The following is a 12,356-nucleotide window of genomic DNA, read 5'->3' as shown; positions in this document are numbered from 1 at the left end:
TCCCCTCCACACACAAACAAAACAAAATCAAAAAAGCCACTCCTCTTTCACAGAAGCGTCTCAACTCTTTAATATCACTGACTTACAGGGTTACAATCCCGTTAAATATTTCTGAGGTTTAAATACAATCCACAATAAGGTCATAAAATGTAAACTTTCAGTGTTTTTTTTTTTTTTGTAATTTCAAAAATCACACCTTCCCCCATTGTTGTCTGAGTTTTCCTGTTAATAGCTGAATTTTCCTGAATATTCCGCACAGCTGTGACCATTGTGGGCCGCAGGCCACAGCCTGGGCGGGAACTGACCACAGGGGCCTGACCAGAGGTAGAAAACAGTTTTTTCTTTCTTTTTTTTTTTCTTTTTTTTTTTAATTAAATTTTTTTTAAATCCACTTATTTATTTTTTCACTTTTACCTGAGTTTGTGTGCAACCCCCAGGCTGTCGGACAAGCCCTTCCCACCCCCAAGAAACAAAAATTCCCCTGTTCCTAACAAAACAGCCCAGCTCACATTTACCCAGAAGGAAAAATAAAATCCACAAAAGCCAAAATTATGTGGAGGTGGGAAAAAAAAACCCAAAGTGTGTAAAAATGATTAAAATGAAAGAAAAAAAAAACTAGACTGTACAGATGCATAACCCTCAGAAATCATTAACCCAGCTGTCCCCAAACCCCATCCCTACCCACCCACTGCAGCTGGACAGACAGACAGACACATGGCCTGGTGGCCTGCGTAAGGGTGACCAAGGAAGGTTCTAGAAGCAGCCTGTGCCTGCCCCTCCACCCTTTGCCCTGAGTTTGGGTGTCTCACCTGCCCCATGCCAAGCCCTGAGGTACCAGGTGGACAGTGACGACCCCAGCTCTGACCCCACTCCAGTCTGCATGGGTGCCAACTGAACCCCATGTCAAGGCCTAATGGGGCAACTGAGGCACAGACAGGACCAAGGAGGGCTGCTGAGTATGCCCAGCAGGGGGCACCCCACTACAGTCACAGAGCCATGGGGGGCAAGGTCCCCTGAGTTAGGATCTGGCACTTCTGGTCACTCACGGAGCCTGAGATACAAGTGGACACCAAGTTCCCACCATGGGCATTGAGAAGGTGACCAGACAAGTGGGTGACCTGGGCGCATTTCTTTTTCTTTTTGGCATCAAAAGACCTGAGGTAGAAAGAAATTTGCCTTGCATGTGCCCACCAAGGTGACCCCCTCAGATAGACCCCACTAGGGACACAGGAGGCTGGCTGCTATATCCCTGAGCCAGTTACCCATGGAGGTGGACTTTGGACAGGGTTGTCAGAAGGGACAAGGACCCCTTCAACACCCGTGACCAGGAATGATTGTGCGGCTAAGACAGTGGCCCCAAAACGGGGCAGGCAGAAGCTTCCAGAAGGAAAAGTTGAGATCTCCCTCCCCTCCAAATAGGCAGCACCCCCCCTCCTGGAAGGATGGAAGGGGTGTGTTGACAACCTGAGACAGAGGACGAAAGAGGGTCCGATCCCCATAGCATACACTCGGGGGTTCATGGCTCCTGGGGCTGAGGAAAAAGCAGGTTCCAGCTCCCAGGTTTGCATATGCACCACTCCTCTTCCAGGAGAACCCAGCACTGCCCACTTGGGAATGGAGACCAGTGTGAGTCCAGGACAGGTTCCTCCGTCCAGCAGAGAGTATGTATGCAGCTCCAGCCAAAAGGAATCAAAGTTTTTTGGTTTTGTTGTTGTTGTTGTTTGACAGGATTTCACTGTGTAGCCCTGGGCAGCTTGGAATTAACTGTAAGACCAGGCTGGTCTACTCACAGAGTGCTGGGATTAAAGGTATGTGCCACTGCCCAGCCTGGTCTTACTTTGCTTCTTTGAGATAGGGTTTCAAGTAGCTCAGGCTGGCCTCAGCCTCTATATGTAGCCAAGGATGACCTTGAACTCTCTCTCAATCCCCCTGCCTCATCCTCCTAAGAGCTGGGATGACAGGGTGTGCCACCATGCCCAGTTTGGCTGGACTATGGGAGAGACAGCAGGACCCTTCCTGGTTGACTACTGTCACATTCAGGTGTTGTCCCAGCAAGGGGAGTGACAAAGACAGGAAGAGAGATGGAACACAGGCGGCTGTGACTCAAGTCTAATCCTTGCCCTGAGCTAGGCCCGTTGTTGCATCTGTCTCTTGAAAGCAACCTATCCAGGCAAAGAGGACCCAGCACCATCATCCCTGAGGCACAGGAGGCCACTGCACTCCATGGCTCCCCTACCCGTTTCTAGAACATTCTGTGTCCTGGGTACGCAATCCAGGTTCCTGAATGATGGAGCCAGTGGGCAGGGCCAGCCTGACAGAATTGTGGAAACTGCTGAAAGCCAGCATCTCCTAGCTGAGCCAGGGGCACTGTAGGACACGCAAGGGCTCTGGGGTGACAAGGGTGGGGACCGACCATGGCTGGTATTTTGCTTTTCTCTTTTTTTAAAAAAAGTCTGTTTCCCTGAATGAACACAAATATATAGATATACAGATAGATTCTTCCTAAAATCCAATCCCTGCCCTCAAGAATAAAATAGAATATTTACAAAATCAGAAACCCCAAACCCTTTTTTAAAATTGCGTTCTGAAAGCGGAGATCTTGTTTTAAAAAGAAAAGAAAAATTCATAGCTTCCAAGGTTGGTTTTTCCAAAAGGAACTATGGCTAAAGACCAAGGAACAAAAAAAAAAAAAAAAAAAAAAAGAAAAAACAAAAACAAAACAAAAAATTGTGAACACGCAGTGCCGGGATTCATGAGGTAAACAGACGTGCTTGAATGGGCTACTCAAGCAAAACCCCGTGGAAGCCTCTGGAAAGGGGACCTCCTTCGGCTTCGAGGTTGCCTTGGTGGCTCTCATCAAATCCGTTTCTTGGAGTCTCCGAAACCTGAGAGATTCAAGTGTTCTTTGCTTTGCCCTGATTTATTAAATCTGTTTCTCCATCTATCTATCTTTCTATATATGTATATATATATATATATTCTTTCTTTCTCTCTCTCTTTCTCTCTCTCTCTCTTTTTTGGCGTCAGTGTGGCTCCTTGGGAATCTACCGGCCCACTGGGATTCTTCTGACGTCCCAGGTTCCCCTGTGTGGCCGTGTGGTCCCTGTGGCGAGTGGGCAGCCATGCAACTTGGTTTCCTTTAAGGCAAGGAGTTGTTTGAGGTAGAAGACACGGTGGATGTAGACACCCCCGCCAGCCCCACCTGGCTGCTGCTGCCAGTGCTGCCACTGGCTCCTGTCCGGCTGCCCGTGGTGGTGTTGGTACCGATGCTGCTGACGCCCCCTTTGCCGGGGACGGAAGGTGCTGTAGGAGGTGGCTGAGCGAACAACACACCTGGGACAAAGACAAAGGGAGGGTCGTGTCACAGGGCTGGGCTTCTCAAGGGCACAAGTCTGTGATCCTAGCAATTCGGGGGGGGGGGGGCTGAGGCAGAAGGATCACTAGTGTGATGCCAGTGCAAGACTAGCCAGAGTGCACTGGCAAGACCCTGCCTGCCAATGGAGCCAAATAAGTGAACTGGCCGGACAGCTCAGTGGGCAAAGCTGCTTGCTGTCAACCTGGGAGCCCTGAGTTGCATCACTAGGACTCAGGGTAAAAGAAGAAAATGGACTCCCACAAGTGGTCCTCTGACCTCTGCACGGCCCCTTCCCCCAGCTCCGACATACAGCTGAGAGTGATGCCTTCTCCCAGGGCAGGCGAGTGGGCGGAGGTGGGAGGGACCCCTGGGCCTTACCTGTGTATACAATACCATTCATCTCCACGGACATGCTAATACTGTTGCTGCCGTTGGCACTGGTGAGACTCACAGCTGAGTCCTGGCGGCTCTCAGAGGCTATAGGAGCAAGAGATCCACCATGCCCGTCAGAGGTCCACCTGGGGGAGTGGCTTGCTTCCTGTCTACCTCCTCTAGAAGGCCTTTTCCAAGTTTTTGGAGGGGTTACTTCATTTATTCGTTACTTGTTTTTATGAACAGGCATTTTTATGTAGCTCAAGTTAGCCCTGGATTTACTCACTCTCTTCCTTCTTCAACCTACAGCGGGGACAGCAGGTATAGACCACCATGTGCAAACCCCCCCCCCCCCCCCCCGGCACCAAGGGCCATGTGACACAAATTCTGATCAATGTTACCATCTCCTTGGAGCCTGTCGACTCCCAAATGGACAGACTGGGTTTCTCCCAGCACAGCACGAGCCCTCGACGCCTGTCTTCCTGCTTTGCCCTTGTCTGACTGATGTGCCTGCACTCACAGGGAAAGGAGGGCTCTGAGCTCTCGTACCTTGGCTGTTGATGCGGATGTTCATGGGCAGCTGGGCTGTCATGGCCAGGAAGCTCTGCTGCACAGCTCGCTGCATGAGTCGCTGTTGCTCATCGGCCACTAGGGCCATCTTCTTTTCTGGAGGCTCTGTGGATTCCAGCTTCTCCCGGAGTTGCTCCAGGGCGGCCGCCTGGGCCGCAACGGCTGCCTGGGCTGCCGCAGCTTGCACCGCTGCAGCCTGGGCTGCGACAACAGGGTGGCCTGCCAAAGACACAGGTAGGCGGCCTGGGACTGTGATGGGGATGGCCGAGGAGTCTTCCTCTAGACAGACAGAAGAGCAGGTGGTCAGGAGGGACCTGGGGGAGAGCTGGCTTTACTACCAACAGAGTGAATAGAAACAGACACTCCCTGGTGGATTTTGCTTAGGTGTTTTGTTTTGTTTTGTTTTTTTGAGAGTCTTATGTAGCCCAGGCTGGCTTCAAACTCACTTTTGTAGCTAAGGATGACTCTGAACTACTGATAACGTCTTCCAAGTGCCTGGATGACAGATAAACCGATGTGCATCACTTTATTTCACTTATATGGTGTTGGCATAGTACCCAGGGCACACTAGGCAAGTACTCTACCCACTGAGCTACCCCGCCTCGGCATTAAGTATGTGTTTGGAAGAATTCAGAGCCTCTGTAGACAAGAGTGTCTTACCCAAGTGGGAACATTCTTATTGAGAACATGTGGAGCTGGGCTTTATGCTTGCTGGGGGCTTCATACACAGGATAGGATACTTCCCAACAACCTCACAAAGCTCAGACACCTTCCCACCTGATTCATAAGCCAAGCTCAGAAAGGATTAATGAGTGGCTCAGCATTAGACTCAGGGTGGTTCAAGGGTCAGAGTGTCGTGACATGTCTGGAGGGTCTGGTATGTGTCAAAGGTCTCCACAGCTTAGAAGGACACAGAAGTGACAAGTTAGTAATATCTGCCATGCACCAGAGACCGACGCTATGACTGATTAGCAGTGCTGGGTTTAGAAAGGGGTACGATGCTCAGTTAGTAATATCTGTCCTGGTGTAGACGTGAAAACCAGAACTCAATTAAAATATACTCTGCAAGCAGAAGCTAATGGGTCACACATGAGGCATGTCTGCCTTAGCAAAGGACTGGGGAATGAAGACTGCCTGCTTGCTGACGTCTTTCTGCTGTAGACAGGGGATGGGAGAGCAGGAATTGCCTGCTCTTGGATGCCTCGGGAATGGACAGGAATAGAGAACTCTTTCATACTAACGAGGGTTTATCACGGTTACCCAGAGAAATAAAAGGATCACCCCCTCCCCTCACATGAGTCACCTTTCTTGATCTTGGGCGCTGGGGTGATGGAACTGCCATTGGTGCTGGCAGCGAGGCCCAGGGGAGTCACTGGTAGCTTGGGTGAGGGCAGCATGCTGTGGGCTCCACTGGGTGAGTAGGCAAAGAGCGAGCCGCCGAAGCTCTGGCGCCTGCCCTCCCTGCGATTGCTGTCTATGGCGGCCTGGAGCTCGTTGGGGCTGCTCAGGCCTCGCCTCTCACACTCATAGGGGTAAAGATACTTCATGTACCTGTGGACAGGGAGACAAGATGGCACTGAGACAACTAAGGGAGTGTCATCCCGCCCCAAGCTCAGGGAGGAAGAGGTGGTGGGTTATCTGAGAATGAGGTGGGCTATCTCAGGAGGAGGAGGAGGTGGCGTGCTATCTTAGAAGGAGGTGGTGTGCTACCTCAGGAGGTGTTGTGCTATCTGAGGAAGGAGGTAGTGGGCTATCTCAGGAGGTGTTGTGCTATCTGAGGAAGGAGGTAGTGGGCTATCTCAGGAGGTGTTGTGCTATCTGAGGAAGGAGGTAGTGGGCTATCTCAGGAGGTGTTGTGCTATCTGAGGAAGGAGGTAGTGGGCTATCTCAGGAGGTATTGTGCTATCTGAGGAAGGAGGTAGTGGGCTATCTCAGGAGGTATTGTGCTATCTGAGGAAGGAGGTAGTGTGCTATCTCAGGAGGTGTTGTGCTATCTGAGGAAGGAGGTAGTGGGCTATCTCAGGAGGAGGTGGTTTGCTATCTGAGGAGGAGGTGGTAAGCAGTGGGCTATCTGAGGGAGGAGGTGGTAGGCTATCCCAGGATGAGGTGGTGCAGCCCTGGCACTCACTGTGTCCGAAGTGTGAAGGCAGCACTGGTGATGGAGGTAGGCAGGTTGAGCCCCTTGGTGATCTCCCTCCACAGCTTCTTGTTGATAACCTCTACCAGGCCGCCCTTCTCGGTCACCAGCACGTACAACATGAACAGGTCGAGGACCTGCTTTGCCATGATGGGGATCCGGTTCACTGGAGTGCCTGTGGGACATGGGGTGGGGTGGGGCTGTTGAGGGCAGGCATAGCTGAAGCCAGCCAGAATCAGGTGTGTGTGGGGATGCTGGCACTATAGCCATCCTGGGTCACTTATCTGGGACTCTGCAGGGCTCCATGTGTCACCCCACCCTGTGCGGCCACACGCATGTGCTCCCCAACCCTTTCTAGAGCAGCAGCATCCTCGGGCAACACCCCTGCTCGCTTCAGTTACCCCAAGAGAAGCCCCTGCTCATTGGGCCTGGGAGGGGGTTAGGAGAGAGAGGCCAGTAGCCATCCCGGGGACACACAGGAGACTCTGGGGACCTGGATATTCCCACTCCAGGTTTCCAACCACAGTCGTTGCCAAACAACCACAGAACATCCCCAGAGCCCTTCCTGCCTCAACCTCTGTCCCTCCTCAGCCATCCCCAGAGTGTGGCAGGCTTCCGTGGGGGGCGGGGAAGGCTCTGCTAAGAGGATTTTCAGTTTGGGCGTGGTGGCACACACCTTTAATCCCAGCATTCGGGAGGCAAAGGCAGGCGGATTTCTGGATTCGAGGCCAGCCTGGTCTACAGAGTGAGTTCCAGGACAGTCAGAGCTACACAGAGAAACCCTGTCTCAGAAAAATAAATAAATAAATAAAAAGCAGGAGCATCCATTCTGTACCTGGTGACTCCCTGGCCTCTTCATCTCTCAAAACTTCACCTCCATTTCCCAAGCCTGCTGCAGACAGGACCCTTACACCTTTGTGTCCATCTAGACTCTAAGAGGTTTCGCATTTTATGCCCCAGGTCTACTCAGAGCCCAGCCTTTCTTGGACTCTAACTCTTGTCTGTGAAATTGTAGGTCCAGGAGGTCTTCCCTGCCTGCCTGCTTAGGAAGGGCCCTCACAGTCCAGCCACGCATACAGCAGGTGCTCAATAAAGAACACTGACAAGCCGGGCATGGTTGCGCACACCTTTAATCCCAGCACTCGGGAGGCAGAGACAGGCGGATTTCTGAGTTCGAGGCCAGCCTGGTCTACAAAGTGAGTTCCAGGACAGCCAGGGCTATACAGAGAAACCCTGTCTCAAAAAACCAAAAAAAAAAAAAAAAAAAAAAAAAAAAAAAAAAAAAAAAAAAGAACACTGACAACTGGAGATCAACAGCCTTCTGTACTGAACTGGATGCTCCGGGGCCTGCCTTACCTGCGGCCAGACTCCACCACCCCAGCGAGGCAGCGCTGGGAGACCCTTCCCTATCTTAGCCACCTCCTGCCTCTCACAAGTAGCAGAACCTCCTAGTGTGAGTCAGGGAGAGCCCAGGGTGGCCACTGGGAGGTGGGTCTCTAACCCACCCCACTCAATCGCAGCTCAGCCCTAGAGGGAGACCAGGAGGTGGGCAGGCCAGCCTCTGCTGCTGGGGGAGAAAGTTTATATAGTCAGGACCCGATAGAGGGCTGGGGCCGGGATGAGGAAGGGTGGGGGACAGTGGAGGGGCACAGGCAGAACACCTCCCCCCACTTCCCATCTCCAGCGAATTCTGAGAGAAATCTGTCTCAAGGTCTCTGCTTTCTGATACAAGGGGGCGAGGTCATTTTCTCTCCCAAGGGGGAGCCCGTGGGCAGTAGGCTGTGCTGACAGGGTGAGGAATGGTGGTTTGAATCCCAGCTCCTAATTACCAAAGACCTCAGAACAAAGTCTCCAAGGCGGCCGGCCGTGTGATGGGGCTCTGAGGGATAGAGAGGAGTTGGTTGGTTTGACTGGGTGAGGGAGGCAGGGTTAGATTTGGGTTTTCACGGCCCTTTGTGGTCAGTGGCTACATTAAAGCATTGAGGTCCCTGGCTTTGCTGACCCCATTATGGTGGGGTGGTGACTGGGATGGTCAGCTCTGTGGCAGAGAGGCAGCTGGAGGCCTCCCGCTGGGTGCAGGGCTGGGGCAGGTGGGGATGTGCGATAAGGCGGGGAGGGGAGATCTCTCCGGCCACATGAAGGTCAGCAGGGCTGGACCCAGAAAGGCTGGGCCCTGTGGATAGCTCGGGGGTTTCCTCACACCCACAGGGATCTTCAGACCACACCCCGACATGGAAGGGTTAACTGAGAGGCCACTGGGCTGGGCCACAGGATCAGGAGGCCACAGTACCCCTTCTTCTTTGCCTTCCGGTGGGCAGGCCTGGAAGCCTGTGTTTACAGAAGCAGGGCCCCAGCGATGGCCCCGGGCTGGCCTCAGGCCCCCTCCGCCCCTTCCTGCTGCATGGCTGAGGCCCAGACCCTCCTTGGGCCTCAGTTTCCTCCCCTAAAACAGGGATTGTAATGACCCAGACCCAGCCTGTCCTACCCTCCAGGGAGAGTGAGTTTGGGCCGAGGTAGGGGGGTTTGTCCCTGGTCCACCTGAGGCCCTAGAGGTGGAGCTGGGGACAGTCACAGAGTTTGGGAAGCACTCACTCATGGGAGACTAACTTGCTCCCCCCTTCTGCCCAGGGAGGTGCTCACCCCGCTTCTGCATGAAGCTGAAAAGGTCATCCAGGAACTCTTTCCTCTTGGGGTCCGCGTCCAGTTCATAGAGCTGTGGGCAAAGGAGGATGGGTCAGCGGGTGGGAAAGACATGTCCCCACCTCAAGGGGACAGTAACAGGAGCTCAGCCAACCGCACACACCCCAAGCTGCAGACAATGTGGGGACCCCTCCACTACATCTAGGGGTCACTAACCAATGCCCCCAGGAAGGGTCCTTCCTACCTCTCCCAGGGTTGGGAGCTCTGGGCATTAACCCACACGCCCATTAAGTCATCTACTGTTTGCTAACTCATGGCTCCCAGGGGGTGGGGCGCCCCTTCCTCTTGTCTCCTGTGTGGAGTGACTGAGTGACCTTCTGCCCACCCAGGCTGTGGTGGTTGATGGTGGGGGTGATGCAGGGCGGCCGTCACAGGACCATGTCCCCGGTGCCTGTGGGCACTGGGACTCACTGGCTGAGCAGAGCAGAGGGAAGTGGGGCGGAGATAATTAGAATGCTCCGCTGAATACCAGGCTTCAAATTAACCTCCGGGAATGCAGCTGGCTGGACGGTGGGGGGCCTAGAAACCACCAATTACACCTGGGTCTGCAGAAGCCATCATTTGGTCTCCAAAAGCTTGGTGGAAGCCTCTGTGCAGGCAGCTGGGGCCAGACCATCCTTCCAATAGGCACCATGCACCATGCACGTACCCGCCCCCCCAACACACAGCCATTTTCTCTGTCTGTTTGACGGAGACCGTGGATGGGATAGACTGCCCTCCTAGAAGGGCGTTGGGAGCCCAGGCCTCTGCCCTGGGTGGCCCAGCTGTCAGCTAGCTGCCCAGCTGCCCAGCTCTGTCTGCACCCCACCCTGGGCCAGCCAGCGCCAGACTGGCCGGCCCGCATTCCTAAGTCCAGGGAGGCCTGCTCTCCCTCGCCAGACTGCCTGAAGGGTGTGGGGCCTTTGCAGGGCCCGCTGGGTGCCACACACAAGCACCCAGGGCCAGCTGGGGGCCTCCACATCGGCCCAAGGGGGTTCTGCCTTCTCTTGTGAGGAGCACACAGCACGAGAGAGCGTGGACCCACGGGTGCGTGTGTCTGGTATACAGCAAGTGCCTAATAAATGCCTCATACTGCAACTTGATTTCCCAGGCCACCTGGGTGCGTGCAGTGTGGCACAGATGGGCAGACAGAGGATGGGGGTTCTTGTGACCAAGGGATTGTTTTGCTAGAGCCTCTGACACTGGAGAGGCAGGAAGGAACCCACCATGGGAGGGCTTGAGGCCCTCAGCCCAACAGCAATGGCCAGAACCCTAGGACTCTTTCCTGGTCCTGGCACCTCTTCAGGGTTCACCCTCATGGGCTTGGCCCCTCTACAAGCCAGCACTAGAGCTTTCTTCCTTAGTGTCCCTATCTCCATTTAAAAGTAAGCCAAGTTGTGGTGGCGCAGGCCTTTAATCCCAGCACGCTGGGAGCCAGAGGCAGGCAGATTTGGGGGCTTGAGGCCAGACTGGTCTACAGAGCGAGTTCACAGAGAGACCCTGTCTTGAAAAACGAATCAAAGAAAAGAAGGAAAAAGCAAAGCAGAAGACAGGAGGGCGGCTGCCTGAGGGTGTGGCTCCGTGGGCGGAGCTCCCGGCTCCTAGGCTGTGGGTTCCACTCCCAGCACCTCATAAACCAGGCATCTGAGTGAGGAGCCCCTGTCATTCCAGGACTCAAGAGGTGGAGGCTAGCCTAGCCCGGGCTACATGAGACCCTGTCTCAAAACAGCAGCCACCACCCCAAACACAGTTCTGTCCTTTGGGGAGGGGAAACTGAGACTCAGCCACAGTGAGCAGCTGCCTCACCTGGAAGGCACCATCAATGTCTCCTCAGTAAGAGATGCCAAAGCACCAGCCTGGTCATATGCCTATAGGGACAGGACATCAATTCAAAGCCATAAATGAGGACCCACAGGGATCCCCTAGCTGCCTGTTGGGGGAGGGTCGGGTCAGCAACAAAGACAGGTTGTAAAAGCCCTGGCTTTATGGGGACCTGGCCCTCCTTCTGGCTGCCCTCTAGGAGGACGTCGTGTCCCACCCTGGAGACCTGGCTCTGGGGACAGTGTCCAGATTCCCCTTCTAGTTGTAAGCCCGGCACCGTGACAGGTTTTGACCTGTTTTTCTTGTCTGGAACCGGACAGAGCACACAGCATGTGTCTAATAAACGTTTATTAAATATGCACGGCTTCTCAGGCCTTTGCGGTCAGCGTTCATTCCCATGCTGTGGTCCTGCCCCCCCCCAACCACTTCACCTCAGCTGCCAACTGGCTTTAAGTTGTGGAAGCATGGGCTGGGACAGAGACATCCAGCAGGCACTTACTAGATGCACACTGCCTCCCTCTCTTTACCACCTCTTCACAGCCATTTAAAAACAGTTCCTTGGGCGTGAGAAAATGTCGCCTGCTGTACAGTCTGGCTCACCTGGGGCTGTCTCCCTCTGCTCCTGAGAGGGAGGCCTTTGTTGGCAGGATTTTGTCTTTTCCTGTACAAGAATTTTTGACTGGTGTGTGTGTCCTGTCACAGGGTCTAACCTGGAACTCATGGTAACCCTCTTGCGTCTCTCTCCTGAGAGCTGGGATGACAGGCCTGAGCCAGCACCCACCCTTCCAGACCTGGCTGGCCCTGGGGCCCAGCTGCCCACAATCACATCCCATCTGTAGGTTTCTGTTCTGACCACACCTGGGCGGCCAGGGCCGTTCCCACAGGGGCCCAGGGCGGTGTCCTCAGAGCTGAGGGGCCCTGGCTGTTCCCAGCCGTTTAAAAAAAAAAAAAAGACTGCTCTGTGTGTGTGTGTGTGTGTGTGTGTATGTGCGCGAGCGCACATGCATGCATGTATGGGGCCCCTGAGAAAACCTTTGTCCCCCAGGTTGTGGCAGCCCAGGTCCCCTACTGGCTCCCCAGGACTCCAAAGTCCACGGGGCCCCACCTGGGCCAGGCGCCAGGCAGGGTGGACCCCAGGATCGAAGACATTTGAGTAGGGCCTGGACCAACCCCAGCATGGACACTCCCTCAGTTTGGGAAACAGCAGGTGCACAGAGATTGACTCTGGTCTAAGTTCGACGCCCAGCTTACCCCCCAGGCTCCAGAACCCTCTGAAAGGCAGTGTATGCCTGGCAGATGGGACCACCATTTTTGGTTTTACTTATTTATTTATTTTAAGGCAGGGACTCATGTAGCCCAGGTTGGCCTTGTGCCCCATTCCTCTCCCCAGCAGTGCTGGGGCCACAGGTGACAGCCACCCCA

The 12,356-nt window shown here is 54.1% G+C and overlaps 1 protein-coding gene across 3 annotated transcripts in view; it reads right to left on the bottom strand.

The window, feature by feature from the left end:
- Arid3a (AT-rich interaction domain 3A) overlaps positions 1-12,356 on the bottom strand; it is a 28,623-nt gene continuing 16,267 nt past the window's right edge. For all 3 annotated transcript variants that reach the window (XM_021174410.2, XM_085842980.1, XM_021174409.3), the window contains exons 4-9: positions 9,075-9,147; positions 6,426-6,609; positions 5,601-5,848; positions 4,277-4,576; positions 3,734-3,832; positions 1-3,333 (exon numbers count right to left, since the gene is read on the bottom strand). In XM_021174410.2, the coding sequence (XP_021030069.1) occupies positions 3,140-3,333; positions 3,734-3,832; positions 4,277-4,576; positions 5,601-5,848; positions 6,426-6,609; positions 9,075-9,147 (1,098 nt within the window). In that variant the 3' untranslated portion in view covers positions 1-3,139. The remainder of the gene's footprint in view (positions 3,334-3,733; positions 3,833-4,276; positions 4,577-5,600; positions 5,849-6,425; positions 6,610-9,074; positions 9,148-12,356) is intronic.

Source organism: Mus caroli, unplaced genomic scaffold (assembly GCF_978045245.1).
Source record: "Mus caroli unplaced genomic scaffold, Mus_caroli_1 scaffold_9, whole genome shotgun sequence".
NCBI classification, from domain to species: Eukaryota; Metazoa; Chordata; class Mammalia; order Rodentia; family Muridae; genus Mus; species Mus caroli.
Note: the sequence above shows the minus strand (reverse complement) of the source record. Positions and strands in the feature narration are given on the sequence as shown.